Source organism: Bolinopsis microptera, chromosome 10 (assembly GCF_026151205.1).
Source record: "Bolinopsis microptera isolate Bmic1 chromosome 10, MBARI_Bmic_1.0, whole genome shotgun sequence".
Lineage (NCBI taxonomy): Eukaryota > Metazoa > Ctenophora > Tentaculata > Lobata > Bolinopsidae > Bolinopsis > Bolinopsis microptera.
Genome location: NC_087081.1, coordinates 2210413 through 2227862, shown reverse-complemented (window position 1 = coordinate 2227862; position 17450 = coordinate 2210413). Strand labels below are relative to the sequence as shown.

At 36.5% G+C, this 17450-nt stretch overlaps 1 protein-coding gene across 1 annotated transcript; it reads right to left on the bottom strand.

The window, feature by feature from the left end:
• Window positions 1-11480: 11480 nt before the first annotated feature.
• Window positions 11481-16257, bottom strand: LOC134821848 (uncharacterized). Its single transcript, XM_063832662.1, has 4 exons — window positions 16089-16257; window positions 15643-15755; window positions 13266-13392; window positions 11481-12738 (listed from the first exon to the last, which is right to left on the bottom strand). Exons 1-4 carry the CDS (start codon window positions 16255-16257, stop codon window positions 12602-12604), a joined length of 546 nt encoding a protein of 181 aa, XP_063688732.1. The 3' UTR covers window positions 11481-12601.
• Between the last annotated feature and the right edge of the window lie 1193 nt (window positions 16258-17450).

Sequence of the window (17450 nt, the reverse complement as noted above, 5' to 3'; positions counted from 1 at the left end):
CTTGCCAACGTGTTCACTTGTCTGAAATGACGCTGACTATTGAAAAGCACAAAATAATGTGCATTTGAGCTCATCATCCTGAACAATGGACAGTTTGGAAATAAGTTCTGCGTTATGAAGAAAGTGGAGATTGAATGGTGATGAGAACCGAGAATGAAGCAGTTCGCCATTTCCTTGTTATCTCCGCTTAAGATCAAGTCATCCACCACAAGGAGACTGGGTTCTGAAGTGTTCATTTTATCAAAATCAAGACCTTGGATAAAAGTAATTGCTTGTTCTTCAGTTTCATTCCATGTTTTCATAAAGTCTTGTTCAATGCTATACATGTAATATATATTTTTAGGCATCGGATGTACTAGCTTTTGTCTTATTACCTCTAGCATGAACTGTGTTTTCCCTGCCCGAGAGGGTCCGAAAATGATGCAGTTGTGGGAAGCAAGGAATTTCACAGGCATGATTTATGTGTTGAAGAGATCTTGCTGGGCTATCCAACTGTTTGCTTCGCTAGGATATCCTAGAAATTTCACAAGGTATTCACTCTGTCCGTTTCTTTTACGAGTGCTAACAATCCTCTCTATTGGCCATATACCATCAGATTTGTCAACCAATTGAATTTCACTGGTGTAAAATGAACCCTTAATTTCCTCGCCTTTATAGTCCTTCAATCCATATGTAACAGGATATGTAGTTTTCACTTTACTTACTTCAAAGATTTCATATGAAAATGTCATTTCATAACCTTTTTGAAAGATACCCTTCTTTCTAGTTATTCTAACAGAGTCGCCCACTTTTAATAATGCTTTGGTGTGCTTTTTCTCCTTTACAACTCTGGGAAAAAGATTCTGCCTAACTTCCCTCTCATTAGCTAGACTTACATTGTTTGGAGCGAATAATGTGGAGCTATGTTTGGTTTTGTTATAACCATCGATAAGATCCTGTAAAATGTCAATCCACCTGTGAGACCCTCAAGCAGTGAAATATCTAAACATTCGAGTTTTTAGAGTTCTGCAAAATCGCTCAATGATTGCAGCTTTTTGTTCACTATAGACACTGTAGTGTTTGATTTTATGCTTCTTAAGCAGTTTGAGAAAGGCAGCATTGTAAAACTCAGAACCTTGATCGAATTGAAACTTTTCAGGGGTGTGTAGGCGAAAAAATGGTTTCATAACTCCAACTATTGAGTTTGCACTCTTGTTTTTCATCTTGAAACCCCATGCTTTTTTACTAAAAGTGTCTATGATGACTATTATCCACTTGTATCCATCATTGTCATGTTGGAGACTTGAAAGGTCTACAAGATCCGCTTGATAAAGATATTTTATCCTTTTGGTATAAACTCTTCTGTACAAGGTAGGCTTCCTGGTTGGCTTGTGTAAGGTATAACTGTCTATAGACTTTAGTTTTGTGTTTACTGCTCTCCTGCTCACGCGTTGGTTATCTTGTTGCAATGCACGAAAAAATCGTTCTTGTCCAGCGAAAGATGCTGGAAATTTAGGATTTTCATACAGCTGCTTCAAATCCATTTCAGTTTAGCGTTGTTAGATGAGTATAAATAGAGCTCCTAAAAGCATATCTTAGACATGGCTCTTTTGTGTGATCACTGTCAAAAAACTTTTCCGACAAATGCCTCCTTATACAAGCATAAGTATAGAGAGCATAATAAATCTAGTTTAGTACTAGTTAGTCACAATCATAAGGATATGAATAGCAATCCAAAAAAGAGGGTTTACCCTCCCGATGATCCGAATGCAGTGAGATTGCCTCCAAAAAGGTCTAGGAATAACAACAGACCTAGAAGTGATAATAAAAAATTACCGACAAAAGATCCACAATATGATGATGGGTTAGTGGACATTGATCAGTATAAAGATCCAGGAGAAAAACCAAAAGATTCTGATCCACGCAAACATCCGAATTATGATTCACAATCAGATGATGGACTAGAAATTGTTGACAGGTATCAGGATCTTGGGGAGAAAGCAAAAGATTCTGATCCTCCAAAGTCTCCAAAAATTAATCCACAAAGTGATGACGGGTTGAAAATAGTTGATGAATACACAGCAGATGATGAAAGCGATGATCAGCTTAGTATTGTTGATAGCTATGATGATGATGGGCGATCCGATGGAGGTTTAACAGTTATTGATGAATATGATGATAGAGATCAGGCTAGAATTAAACCTAGTGTTGATTATAAGAAAAAATATCTGGACTGTCTCGAAGCCCACAAAAAACAGAAATCTAAGTTTTTGAAAAAGATTGATAGAATGGAAGTTTCTCATAAAAACAACCTTGAGCGTAAAAAGAGGGAATATCGAAAGGAGTGCTATGACGAAATTGAGAAAATCAAAAACTTTCATCGACGTCAAATGTCTGATCTTGATGAGTTGATGAAGGGTGAGTGTAGTGATAAGATACAAGCTCTGAGGGCAGCTCACAATGAGCTAATACAGAATATGGCAAATGATCATAAAAGACAATTGGATGAAAATGAAGAAGATTGTGAAAGAAAACTTCGCACATTAAATGATCAAATAAAAGCTATACAGAAAGATGATGAAGATCTGAGTAGTTTATCAAAGGCAATATTTAATTGTACAACTATGGAGGAGATTTTTGAAATTCAAAAACTAATCAAAAACCATCAGTTGGATATCGTGGTGCAGAATCATCTTCCAACCTTGCAGAATCTGTTCCTTAGTTTGTCTTATGGCGTGTTGCCAATATGTCAACCTCAGCGTGAGCAGGTTACCGATGATCAAAGGAGAGTAGTAGAAAAAATCCAGTCTGCCTCAGGTGCTTCAGCCAAGAGAATTCTTAAGGAGAAACACTCTGAAATTGTCAACCTGTTTACCATAATCAAGGATTCGATTAAACTAGCTCGAGATTCGTATAATCGATATGGCATCGTTTCGTAAAGGTATAAAAGCAATGAAATCTAGCACCTCTCAGTCTTTTAAAAAATGAATTTCAATTTTTTATTTAGTGCAGTTTCTGCACTGTCCTTTGTCATCGAATTTCCAGTCAATTCAAACAACACACAGGACTACTTTTTCTTTGAAGGAAATAACCAAACAGCACATCTTTACCGTGAAAACAAAACACTGTTTTTACATTTGAATCACAACCATGGTAAGATGTTCTCATTTTTCAACACAACTATAAAAAGGGGAACTTTTCTGTTTTCCTGGAAAGGATTCAAGGTAGATGGAGTGGATATGCTGCTACAAAGATCTAATGGAGATATTCAACACACTAAATTTGAACACTTTACTTTTGTTTCTCCGATAGTCAGTATTTTAGAAATAAAATCTCCTACCATGCCTGTTTACAATTTGGAAAGAGATGTAAATTACTGGTATTTTTTCCTTTTAACGTTTGCAGCAGGAATTTTACTTGAATCTAAAACAAAGGGGTTTAGCATATTCAAACAACTTATACAGTCATCTGATAACAATTTGTATGTAAGCAGAGAACTTGATTGTAACCAAGCTCTCGGGATGGAAGAGGGTGATTCTTTAACTAAAATATAATAATATTATAACTTCACTTCATATTGTTTTATCGTTGAAGGTACTTTAAAAAAATATTTTTCTTCTTAACTGTACAAGTTTCATTAATAAAATAGTATTATAATTTACAATAGGGAAATCCAATCTGTCACAACAAAATAGCTGATGCTGTAAATTATCAAGTTTTAAGTCTGATATTGATGTTCAATATTCTGTTTCTAAATCAAAATATTTCATGAAAGTTATTTTATTGTTTTACTGTCTCGGGAGAGTTATTTATAAATTTTCTTAACTTATTACCTTATAGCTCTATAATAAGGACTGATGTTAACCTCCGGAGATATTTATAAGTTAGCAGACCGTGAACTACGAGAGAGGTTAAGATAATATAGCACCCAACCTGGACCTATAATAACTGGCACTATCAAGAATGTTTTCGAGATGCAACTCTTGAACCTTAGTAGCAATGTATGATCTTCTGGATCAGGGTAAAGTCCAAGTTGAAAACTAACCCGAGTCATGATTGCATCTGTATGGATACTAAGGATGACAGATCGAAACCTGTTGATCGGGTAAAGGAATTATACAGTTTTGATGAGTTGCAGTTGAAATATCTCATCGATCAAATTGAATAGATTAAAATTGATGATGATTCTGTTGACCTAAGAGACATCGGAAACACGAAGTGTGACTATGTACGAACTGTAAATTCGAGTGGTGGATCTACATATATAATTTCATACAAAAAGAACTTTGAAAGCTATTACTTTCAATGGGTAATATCTATCTTACAAACACATGTATCATGCTCTGAACGATTCTTGAACACCCAAATAAATTATTCGTTATATTATAAACCTGGGGAACTGTACAAAATTTAGCACTCAACGTACTCAACGTACTCAAATTACCCACAGCACTTGCGGAACGGCGACCGCTACTGGTTTAATTAAGTGACGAGAACTTTACTTATATCATACCAAACAAGTGACGAGGACTTTACTTATATTATATCTACTACCCTCTACAAATTATATTTCTAGTTCACGCATCTCACTACTGTATAAGTTTACTGTTTGCGGTGTTATAAGTTACCAAATCACACTACAAGGTCATGAAATTGTTGCTCAGGAAAAATTGTTTTATTCCTGTAGCGCAGATTAAATATTAAATAAATAAAACATCAAGATCCTCGTGTCCTCATAACATTAAGTATAATGTATTAACTGTATTCCCCCTCAGGGGCCTCGTGTCCTCATAACATTAAGTATAATATCTAACTGTACTCCCCCTCAGGGGCCTCGTGTCCTCATAACATTAAGTATAATATCTAACTGTATTCCCCCTCAGGGGCCTCGTTTCCTCATAACATTAAGTATAATATCTCACAGGGGCCTCGTGTCCTCACCCGGACGCAGGATTCTGCTCAGACTGCACGACGTGGTGTTGGATCGGTGCCAGTGGTTCTGTTAACGATCACGCCACATGTAGCACTGATGGCGACTGTATTGGGGTCCTGGCAAACCCATGCATTGGAGGAAATGGTTGCGCTTAAGCTCAGAAATTAAGTGCTGGTGAAGCGTTCCTTTGCATGTACAAGGATATGCTAGATTTAGTAGGTTGTAAATAATCGACCAAAATTGTAGCTGTTACCATGTTATCACACACATGAAGAACACTGAATACTTTATTGAAATTTGTAGTTCTTATATGAAAATTTATTGTGAGATTTTTATTTCAGCATGTAAAATGACATAAAAAATGAGTTACGCGTACATTTTCACATATTTTATCGAATATCGATTAATGCGCTTTGCATAGTGCATATTTACTGATGAAACTAAAATATGTCGTTTTAATTGCTAACCCTAAAAATAAACGATATTACGTACGAAAAATATTTATAAGGTGCGAAATTTGTATAAAATTGTACAACAAAACTTGTTGCTTCAATTCCGAAATGCTTTCGAGCGAGTTGTCAGACTCATTTTTGCTCTACCTAGGTATCTAACGAGCAAATCAAACTTCTTATAAATCTAAAAATAAGTGGTGAAAAATGGCAATGTAGATAAAAGTTAAGGCGCGCTGATCGAAGGCCTCAAGTCTCTGTCGTACTCCGTTTTATCGATTCGCATATACCTGGATATATTAAAGATTCCTTAAGGCACGCTGGTCAATGGTAGGGGGGGGGTCAATTTTCGGGGGTCAATTGTCGGGGGTCAATTGTCGGGGGGTCAATTGTCGCCCACCCATAACTTCAAAATGCATCGGAACAGTTTCAAACATCTGTAGACTAGATTAATTAATGAAGGAGTTACCTTACAAGACATATTTATGTTCCAGTGACCTAAATGATTTGGGAATTTTTTACCGAAAACCGATTTTTTTCATTTCCTTATTTTACAAAAATGAAACCTAATATTTGAAAAAATTAAATACAAAAATCTTCTCTGATTAGCTGTTCCATCTTGTAAACAATTTTTCCGGAACCTTTGAAAGTTGGCCTCAACTTTATTTATAATAATCCTCCAGAGGGTATAGGAGACCGACAGTGTTTGTTATCTTCCACTAATCCCGAAATATCAACGCTGTCGCCATGGTATAATAAAGTAGTGACAGAGCTCATGCTTATTTTTAATGAAACGTGTCCAAAATCATTTTTAAATTAATTCATGATCGAATACTAGTGCTCATTAATTGTTTGATGAATCATATTTATAACTTACTATAATTGATAAGTTGATAGTAGATCGATAAATTCATAATTAAAGAAAATGCTTGAAAAATAATTACGGGGAAAACAATGATGGTGACCTAAATTTTGGTCCAAAAATATGGTGTTTTTTCGAAAAAACCACCGAATTTCGTACCATTTAAATGAGTCTCGTAAGGTATGCTGTTTCATAGCAATAATATATTCAAGATAATTATGTTTTGCTTATTGCTCCCTAATCTAACTAGACTAACGCTGGCTAGTTTAACGAATATACGACATCTAACTTAGCTCTGCAAATATATTATCTTTCGCCGCGAATTCGCCTAGATTGGCTTGGAGCGGCTCCACGCCGCGATTTTTGGCCTAAATAATCGCTATTTTCTTTTGTCCTTGATGGCCAATAGGTGTAAATTCTGGTGCGGGGAAATGAAGCATTTTTGACACGATGACAGCGATTCCGGGTGTGATATGTCAATTATGAAATCTGATTGGTTTACTGCTGTCACGTGCTTCACCTCCCACCAGAATCCACATCTATCAGTTTTTTACAACATGGTTAGTCAAAATGTTGAGTTTCAGTACCAAATACTAAACAATAGGATTTAACCTACGAAAAATAAGATGCGTCTTGGACACAGCAACTCTTGCCGAAACCACAGCAACCCAGAGAATCGCTGGTGTATGGAGCATTACAGCATGTGCTTTGAACGTCGCAACATCCGTGACCCGGGCAACACCTTTTGTCGTCGCTGCAGTAAGCGTAACGACCCCTGAAAAGTATGAACTGTTGCACTATTTACTTCAGATAAGGGAAAAGTATATTTGAAATGATAACACAGTTATAATACTAGTAAGCTGTGCTTTGCGGTTGCCCACCCACGAACACTTGTCCTACAAGAAATAAATTTTAGGGATACCTCTTAAATTGCATATTTATGCTTCGCCCTCAAATCGTGCATTCATGCACAATCGAACAAAGCACCGACATCATGATCAAGTGTTTTCAGAAAGGTCATGATATAATTTCTTTATTTTCCCCGACAATATTAAATTTAAAAGAACAAAAGGTGAAGTTGTTAAAACATAATAATAGTTAAGATAAATCGAAATTACCATACTTACCAATTGGTTTTAGATTCACAGTAGGTAGCAGAAGATAACCCAAGCAAGGCACAACAAATTATTACTGACATCATGGGTAGTCCGAAATCCCCAACCCGCATCGCTTTAACAATAACATATATCATAACCTCAAATAATAGCCAGATATTAAATCAGAATCCAACTTCACAATTACAATGAAATATTCTTATGTGCTGATTAAGTCCTCACCAAATGCGATGTGAGCACAGAAAAATCACATTATATTTAATATCAAAACACGGGTTATATTATATTATTAGCTAAAGAATAGGTCCGGTATTATATCGTGGAACCCGGTGTAATTATAGAAAGGCTCAATGTACGGATCAGGCTCGACTCTAGCCATAATTACTGGATACCAAACATGGGAAGATTACCAAAAGGCTACAATATTATAGTTACTAGCAGGAACCCGTCCAACCCTAAAATGGTGTCAAGACTCAAGAGACTAAAACAATTATTACCTATTTAATTCGCGTTTTTGACACCACTTGTGGTACCAAATTTTGGGCTCTAAAACTCCTATTTCTTGGCCAATTTTTTATTTTTTCATGCTGATTTGGAGGCCATTAAAGCATTTGACCCAGTCAAAAAAGTTTCAGTTGTATATCTTTGACGGTTTTTGCAGAAATTCGCGTTAAAGTTGATGCCATGGTGTCAGTAAAATGGCACGGATAAATATATATATATCGTCTCGCTTTATATATAGTAAGATATACCAATCGATCGATGAAATCGACAAATGGAACGCTTTCAAGAAAAGTGTTTCTGGTTAAATTAAAAAATAGAAGTCTACCTTGCCAGACACAAATGCTGCCTAGTATGGTAGATTTATATTTTGGGCAAATGCCATTAAGGCTAAGCTTTAGATATTTATCTAAAAACTCATGTCCAAGCGGGAGAACGATACTGATTTTTTTCAATTTACTGAAATCTAGGTAAACTATAGGTAAAAATATAATATTAATCATAAGCTAAAATGTACTAATCTTTGTATTCTAAATGGGGAAAAAGAAGAAACATTGTCAGTCAGTCGAGAAAATTGTCAGTCAGGCTATATGGCAGCTTTGTAGATGTTGTGACTATGCTAGTTATAGTGGTCCCAGGCTTGCGACTGGAATTGCGGTGTTAAATCGATTTAAGTGTCATTTTGATTTTTAACACAAAATTTGATTGAATACTATGAATAGTTAACTACTGGTGTCTGATTCGAGATACTGTTACTTCTACCTTACTGAAACTATTTCGCAGTTCCGGTTATCAAACGATTGGAGCTCATTTTAAAATATATGCGGTAAATCTGTTAAAGGAATAATAATTGACTTTAGCAACTGCTATATTTTAAAATGACTGCATTGACCATATTTTGGCATTATAAAATCAGTCGTCTTTAACGATTTTATTATTCTTATAGTTCAGCTCTCAGCAAGCTGTAAGAGTATAGGGCCTCTCATTGGCGGAATGATCGATGATTAGAATGTGGTCATATATACAGCTCTCGGCTGAATGTCACCTCGAAAGGGGCGTCTGCAAAAATGTGACAGAGCTTGGAAGATGGAAAATGCTTGCACATTTGAAAGCAGTTTCTGACTAGACATACCGTCATATGGGTCAAGTTGGATTGTTCCAAAAGACATTTGTTGTATCTCAGAACAATATAATCAGTTTTACCAAACCATGACCGAAGCGAAAAGTACGCCAAAGACCTTGAAGCGATAAGGAGAAACCCATGCAGAAAACGAATGAGACCTCTTCCTAAACAGTCTCAATGCCAATTGCCAAAGCTGCCTCTTTATGTAAGATAATGAAGCTTATGATTCGAAAAGGGTGTTATAGCTTTATAATTATAGCGTCGAAACATTTAAAAGAAGCAAACTTCTGATTTCTAAATGTCCATGAATATCCCAGCTACCAGGACTCCCTCCGGTCCAACCTCTCAGACAACCTTAAAAGCCTCATAATACTCAAAGAATATGGGGCCATCATGAACTCATTCCATGCAAAAGAATTTGGAAAGTACCTCACAGAATCCTCACACCTTCGAAATCCTCCTAAAAAGAATTCCTAGTCATCACTTCCCGTCTCCTAGTCCTACTCATACTTATTAATTCATCTCCATGACTTGTTTCCTTTTTATTGGCATTCCTAGAACACATTGCACAGCCTCCATTTTTTAATACTCGTTTTAAATTGTTATATTCTATTTTGTTTCTCTTTCGTGAAATTGTAACGTGGCTAATTTAAAAAATTTTGTTTTGTATAGCTTCCTCTCGATTTATTAGAGTTTTGATCATCTTTATGAATTAATGAATTACCAAAACGAGTTCGTTAGTGTTCTCCTTGTTCATTTTATGTTTGATTACTGTTTAATTCATATTTAATTCCTGTTTAATTCCTTTTTAATTCCTGTTTAATTCCTGTTTAATTCCTGTTTAATTCCTGTTTAATTCCTGTTTAATTCCTGTTTAATTCCTGTTTAATTCCTGTTTAATTCCTGTTTAATTCCTGTTTAATTTCTGTTTAATTCCTGTTTAATTCCATCGTCATCACCCGATTACATGAATAGAAAATGTGTAAATAAACTTTGAAACGAAACTAAATGAAATTAAAAACAATATTAACTATGCGGTTGCTCTAACTAGAGCCCTCTCGCTTGCAGTAGCTTCACGCAGTACGCGTATACACATTACACATGGCTATGTGAAACTATAATGCGGCAAAAACATTACATTTATACAGTTTAAACAAAATTAAATTCCTCCTTGTAATTTACGACGCAAAATTGCGACATTTGATTGTCAAAATGCATTAAAATTGCATATAAATTGACGAATGACGTCATGTCTAGTCAAAAACTCGATCCGGCGCAGTTTCGAGAACCCAAAAGATTACCAACAAGAACCTTGGACGGTGGTGATAATTTGCTCTACCAAGTATTTAGCGTTTTTATGGGATACTCAAAGCTATCAGTATCATTAATTATTTAAAGCTGCCAAACGTTGGCATCAGTATTACTGCAACTAAATCCTTAAAAACTCTGAAAACAGCAAGAAAACCTGGCAAATTATTAACGAACTAATTAAGAAGAAGAGACAGACCAAACCAGCATTTATCATTGATAACCAAAGAATAGATGATAGAAGATCAATCGCCCGCGCCAATGGATTCAATGCTCATGGTTTGCCTCTATTGCACCCAAGCGCAGCTGAATGAGACACTAAATGACCTATCTCATATTGGCCTGCCTATTATATTAGTCATGAAAACTTTCCATAACTTCCTAAATCCAAAACATGTTCGTTAATATTAATTTTATAGTTATAGTCAAGTTTAATCTAAGTTTGGCTTTATATAACTCAACATAAGTAATTTGATTTGAATAGATCCTAATCGCAAATTGAACATGGTTCATCAACTTCATTTATCTGGGAGTGGACTGAGCATCTTTATTCTTTATACCTGCAGGGACCCGTAATAAACATTATAATTATAATGTTTCAACGGAATGGCAGGCTCAGCGCCGCCCAGTATTATCAACTCTGCTCTCATTCAAAATTTGAATCCATGTATTTTTGAACGATGATTCCGAATCACCACACATGTTACCTGGGGACCTCAGGCTATTATGTTCATGAACATAATAGCCGAATAGAGATTAGGCGGAATGACAGGCTGAGCGCGGCCCAGTAACACACATGACATTGACATAGGATTAAAATGCTCCTCTGGTGTGCAGTGAGATATCGGCGAAAAACTGTCTCGATCACGTGATATGACCATATATAATTATAAGGAAGTTGGTATAATTTCTCGTTAGTGGTTAGGGTTTATATTTAGCATATGCTACCTAGTTAGGGATTGGGTTCCGGTTTATAGGGTTAGGGTTGGGGTCAGTGTAACTGTAGAGGCCAGATGGTTAGGGTTTCGAAAAGTCATTCAGGGTCACCTAGAGAACGTGTTAAAAAAGTCACCTGACAGTCGAGTGTAGAGTGATTAATCATCATCCACAATCCAAGATTTCGAATGAAGAATTCGTCAGAAAAAACGACTTAGGTTGTAACTTGTAAGTCTCACTCTGATTAATAGAATGGACAAAATAACGAAAAGAATAAAATTAAAATATAAACCGGCATTAATTCTTTTGTATTGGGTTATGATATTAATTATACTGGACTGGAAATGATGAAATCAGCATATTAATCACGATTAAAATAGTTTATCTTTGATCACAATATCTCATACAATCCCAAAACCTGTTTAGGAATAACGACTACAATCATTCGTGAACTCATTGGAGCATAAAATATTTTTTCGGACTAAGAAACGAAAAGACCAAAAGTGAAATGTGGCGGACTGGCTTATAAAAATAAAAATCACATGTTTACATGCGTGCAATTTTGGCAAATCATAGTCATACATTTAATATCGTGTCAGCCAACAATTCAATTTCATATCCATTTGAAAGATTTACTAAATTTTCAAATATCTAATACTTGGAATTTAAACTGGTTTTGACCAATCGATTTAAATCCGCAGAAAATTGTAAAAGATAATAATAAAATATTGAATACTTGGTATGTAAATTTACGAGTTTACTCGTTTTGACCAATCGATTCAAATTTGCAGAAAATTGTGAAAGATAAAATCGACTACCTAGCATATAAACTGGTACCGCGGTATCGTTACCGCGGTACCAGACGATGAGATCCTGTCAACTGAACAGGTTAAGCGATCATAAGATTTAAAATATCACGTAGTGTTGGGGTTCTCGACTCTCGTAGTCACTGGTTTGATCTGTTAACTTTCTCATATTGAACATAGTGAAAATATGTGAAATCAACACATTCGTAGTCATCCTCTCAAATGATTTTGTAAGGTAATAGTATAGTAGTATTAAAATTATCATAACTCAAAAACTACAGTACAAAAAATTAAATAATTTGAGTGAATGAACGCGACAGTGGTGCAGTTAATTAAAATATCACAAAGTTAATTCCTTAATTCATGTAATGTTTAACTGGAGGCGATCAACAAATCAAATCATCCGTCGATTCATATACTATTACTAAATGGCAATGCGCTGGTAGTGGTAATGGTATATTCAAATATAACATTAACAGGTAACCTGGTAAAGCGTTAAATATTGTCAATTTAAATAGTAGTCTATTTCCAATACTGCAATGCTGCATTATCAAATCAGCAACCAATCCACCAATATCTGAATATGTGTTTAAGGAACAAAGAAGTCGTCACGGGCACTGTTTGCGCACATCTTGCAGGTTTTGGGGCAGCTCCGTTGGGTGTAAGGGTACTTGTGACACACCCAGGTAAGAGCCCGACAAAACTTGAACGTGTCCTCACATGAAACTGAGTGAGAGGATATAATATATTTTATATATATATATATATTATAATTGGCCCCACAAGTAGGAAGTAAAATAAGGACCTCTGTTCAAATCAAAATAGATTCAAAATAGTCGGACAACTCAAAATAATAACAAAATCTGATTGGCAGTCACGCTGCACGTGACTGCCCGCACGTGACTGTGCGCGTCCAATGGACGTAATGAAGACGAACGTAATGCAGACGAATATCATATTTTTAAGTATAACTATAAGCATTTATGGACGATGGTTTGATCAATTTGAGATAATGCCTTTGAGGTCGTGGGTGTTCAACCTATTACTCTATTACATCATTGAACGTTGCTAAATTGTAAGAAATTAACCTTAATAACCCTTTTTTAAGAATTGATCTTGAATTCGGGGAATTCAAAGTAGTTCTAGATGGTTAGGTACACTGGTGGTATCTGGCAAATTTAGTTGTCAAACTACAGCACGTAAATCAGGCCGTTATTTAATGGTGATGACCAGCTCGCCAAACTATTACTTACATGTTCCACATCTACAAAGCCGTCTCTGGGTGAAATCTGGAGGAAACGCTGTGCAAGAGCCACCATATGACGGCACTGAATCCCACCCAATATAAGTTCCGTCAGCTTCAACTATCGGGTGGTACGGCTGAAAGTCAAGTTATAGTTATCGAGTAATTTAACGAATTATTATAAATTGATACCATCACAATCATCATAATCATCTGCAGATTTTCATACAATGGCGCAAACATTTGCGGTTAAAAACGCAATTCATTCATGGTACAGTCTTATCTTATCTTATCTTATCTTATGTGGATTCGTTGCGACGCAACAAGGCCATCGAATGAGTCGACCACCTTTGTTATTTTACTTCGGCATTACCAGCATTACAATGTAAGCCAGCACTTTCAAGGAAGAGCTTTACAAGAAGCCGAAGGATCGTTCCTAAGGCCAGCAACGGTTAAGGCACTATGCCACACTTTCTTCGCCCGAGGCTTCGCTGTGTTGATCAAGCACAGCTCCTCATTTAACCCTCACACCCGATTTCTCGAGCATTCGGCTGAGTGAACCGTGGGGCTACATAGACCACTCGGGATCCTTAGCAGAGCGTCAACGACGCTCACCCCACGACTAGGCAGGCAGTGGGATTCGAACTCGCAATCTTACGATTACAAATCCGATGATCAACCAACTACGCTACCTGGCAGTCGGCTACCTTATCGAACCTTATTTGGACGGACATTTATTGAACGCTCATGGAGGCCTTAACGTTCATCTTAATGTCCGTTCAAATAAAGTCCGTTCATTTAAGGTCCGTGATCCGTCCAAGTTAAAGTCCGTTGAATTTTTTTCAAAAATTCGAACTTTTTGTCCAGAATATGACAACTATGAGAACTTTATTGTGCCGTAAGTTAACGACGGAAAGGTTCTCCTTGGTCTGCCGGAGGCACAGAAAACTCTACTTGTATAATATGATGTTTTCAAGGGGCACTTTGCGGAAAAAGTCAACGAAATTATGGCACTCAACAACATAGTTCATGAGCTAGTCCCCGCCAACATTACAAACTTGTTCCAGCCTCTATATTACGGTAAATCGTGTTGCCAAGGATATTGTCTATTAGATGAGACTAAAGAGTTTCTCCAATATAAAATTGATTTATTATAGATTGCAACGGTCCTTAAGCGCTTGGTACATCGACTTTAATTTTATTTTAAGTCTATATAATTATCTGCACCCTGGAATTAAAAACTGCAAAATCTTACAGCTCCGGGAAATTATATTACCACAATGATATCGCAGTTCAGACTACGCAATATGTAATTCAACGAAAATAAATCCCATGGAAAAAGCGCTCTTGATGAATCGCTAATGAGAGCGGGAACTGGAAAAAGGACGGTCAAGCAAAACCCTTGCAAATCTGATCGAAGATATTCCCTTTAAGAGTTATACTCCCAAGCTTCCACACTGTAAAACACTAAATCATGTCGAGTCCTAAATAATGGTGATCAGTGCAGACCAAACAGCAAAGCCAAAAAAAAGAAAAGGGGGGACCCCCAACCCATGTAGGCGTAGCTGAGACACCTCACAGCAAGTAGACCAAAGTGGCTCTTGCTTGTGAAAGGTGTATCAACTCCCCGCTTGGTTCAGCTAGGCCTGATGGAGTTCTTTTCCAATTATTCAATTATACAGTTATATATAGTATAGCCTTCTGAAGCAGCCCACAAGTGAGCCAGAAAGGAGGTTAACTTATTTTATTCCAGCTGTTGTGAGCCTAATGATCATTATGAAAGTCTGGAAATAGAGATCAAGTTTCTAGCTGACTCATTGAAACTGAAAAGAAGTTGAAACTGGGATAAAAAACATTACACGAACGCCCAAAAAGATGAACCAATTGATATGAGCAACGTTTAAAATTGAACAGCGTTTTAACGTTGTATTTAATTTTAGATTGTATATGGAACTGGAAGTTCTTAAACGTTTTATAGGCCATCGTTGGTTAATTTTAAAGGTTAATTTTTAACGTTGAATTATTTCATGCACGAAAACCCATTTGATGAAGATGATATGCGATATTAAACACTGATCATGTACACTTCTTTAACATTTTTACTGCTAAAAATCATTTTCTGAAATAAAAAAATGTTTAAAAAAATGAAAAAAATTCGGATTTTTGATGGTTTTGAGTGCCTTCTAGGCTCTAGCGTTTATATTAATGTCCGTTCATAATTATGTCCTTCCATATAATGTCCGTCCAAATAAGGTCTGATAAGGTATTAAATGTTCCCCTATTAGCGAAGTTTGCCGACTCCACTACAAGTTATTAAGTTATTACGTCATTGGAGTCATAAAGCTGCTCAAAGGAGGGGGACCAAATATAATTGTAAGTGATCAAACCTCAGACCAAATACCCTCCCAGATTGAGTAATGTCCTTCTGGAACCAGCTCGTAGAGGGCGTTTGCAGCGTCGTATAGGGATTCCTCCATAGTCGTCATACAGGAATCGTGACCTGAAGATATAAGACTAAGAGCTCTTTATTGAAATTACATTTATATCTAATAAAGATTGGGCTGGCATAGCCATATCAATATGCACTAATTGCAGTATGCTATAATATTAGTGCAATATACAGAAAATGTAAACATGAATCTCGCAATTAATATATGAGTGTTTATGTGATGCAGCTAAAGTTTGATAATTTTCAAAAGTCAACGTATTAATCTTAGATGCCTGATCGAATCAATCCGAATTGCGATCTAATATCAACGATTACTAATATCAACTAATACTAATATCATGATATGCAATTCCTAGAATTCCCTGCAATCCAAGTTTTTTATACCGGCATCGAAGCAAGTATTGAGACAGTTGTCACCGGGAGCAGACATGCAGTAAACTCCCTCAAGAGGGGGCACGTCATCGGGGATGGAGTTGCCACCATATTCGTACTCACTAACACCCAGACCCAAAAATAGGCAGGTTAAAATGACATGTCGAGGTAACTGTATCATATCTGTTGGTATAAATGTTTTGTATGTGAACTATTATTGGTTTGAGATCGCATGACAGGTTTCCCGACTTATGTCCGATCATGATTCGTGTTTTGAAGAATATGATAAGTGTAACCTGTTTTCAACAGTAAAAAAACGAGTTGTCAAAATCCTGAAAACGTTATACGTTTAAGAATTTAACAGCACCATAAATCATACAGCTTTGGAAATGGAAAGGTACATGTAGAGATGAAAATGTATCAGCCCTAAAAGGAATAATCACACAATGGATGTGGATACAACTACAAGTTCTAACATGACAAATAAAATTGGGCAACATCGAACAGATTTAGGAAGTACGTTGTACGTCAAACTACAAATCCTGATTTGGAACACAATCAATAAACAGCATATATTTCCGGTTAACACAGGCCCTGTATGCAGGAGATAGGCTAAACATGGTAAGACGAATCAAGAAATCATCCGTGAAGGTTAAACATACCGCACAATCAGGTCACTCATAATTAGATTCATAATTTGTCCCCCCGTGATTTATATATTTTTTCCTGATTTGATTTAGAACCCATTTGGTAATCCATGTAATGTTGTAATCCTGTAAAGCTGTAATCATGTTTTAGTCTAACGTCTTCGTACAAACTCCTCTAGGTCTGAATCTGTGCCATCTTCCCGGCTAAGTTAATACTGATGACAATTCGCAATTTTTATTACTTAAGTAATTCTCGGTACCGTATGTGACGTGAACATGGAAATTAACTTTGACTATGACAAATTGGTGAAAGTGTTTTTGCCTTTTTAGGGGTCGTTCACATATTACTGACTTACTTGACTTAAGGCGGCTTCAGCGTCCGAGTATTGATGCGCTGTCTCCATATAACTCTATCCGCCATAAGTCCGCCCATTTCTCCAGTGTCGTTGAGACCCGTGTCAGCTCGTAGGCTATCAACATAAGTCATGGCTGGGATCTCCCCCTACTCCGCACCCCATGAGTTGGTTCCCAGAGTAGCAAGCGGTTTGCGACTAGTTCTGGGTGCCGGTCAGGGACAAAAGGATTTCGCGGCATGTACGAAATCGCGAAATTTCCCATTCTCCGCGATAAATTTTATGTATAGTTTAATGTATAGCCTGTTAAATTTCGCGGTACCGCGATTTTTGGCCAAAATAATCGCGAAATCCTTTTGTCCCTGGTGCCGGTG

Bases quoted from the DNA above. Each gene is read 5' to 3' on its own strand.
- LOC134821848 (XM_063832662.1), bottom strand. From the start codon at position 16,257: ATGATACAGTTACCTCGACATGTCATTTTAACCTGCCTATTTTTGGGT. The intron at 15,756-16,088 runs GTATAAAAAACT...TTATATCTTCAG, and splicing joins CAATACTTGCTTCGATGCCG to GTCACGATTCCTGTATGACG. The intron at 13,393-15,642 runs GTTTGATCACTT...CTTGACTTTCAG, and splicing joins GGGAGGGTATTTGGTCTGAG to CCGTACCACCCGATAGTTGA.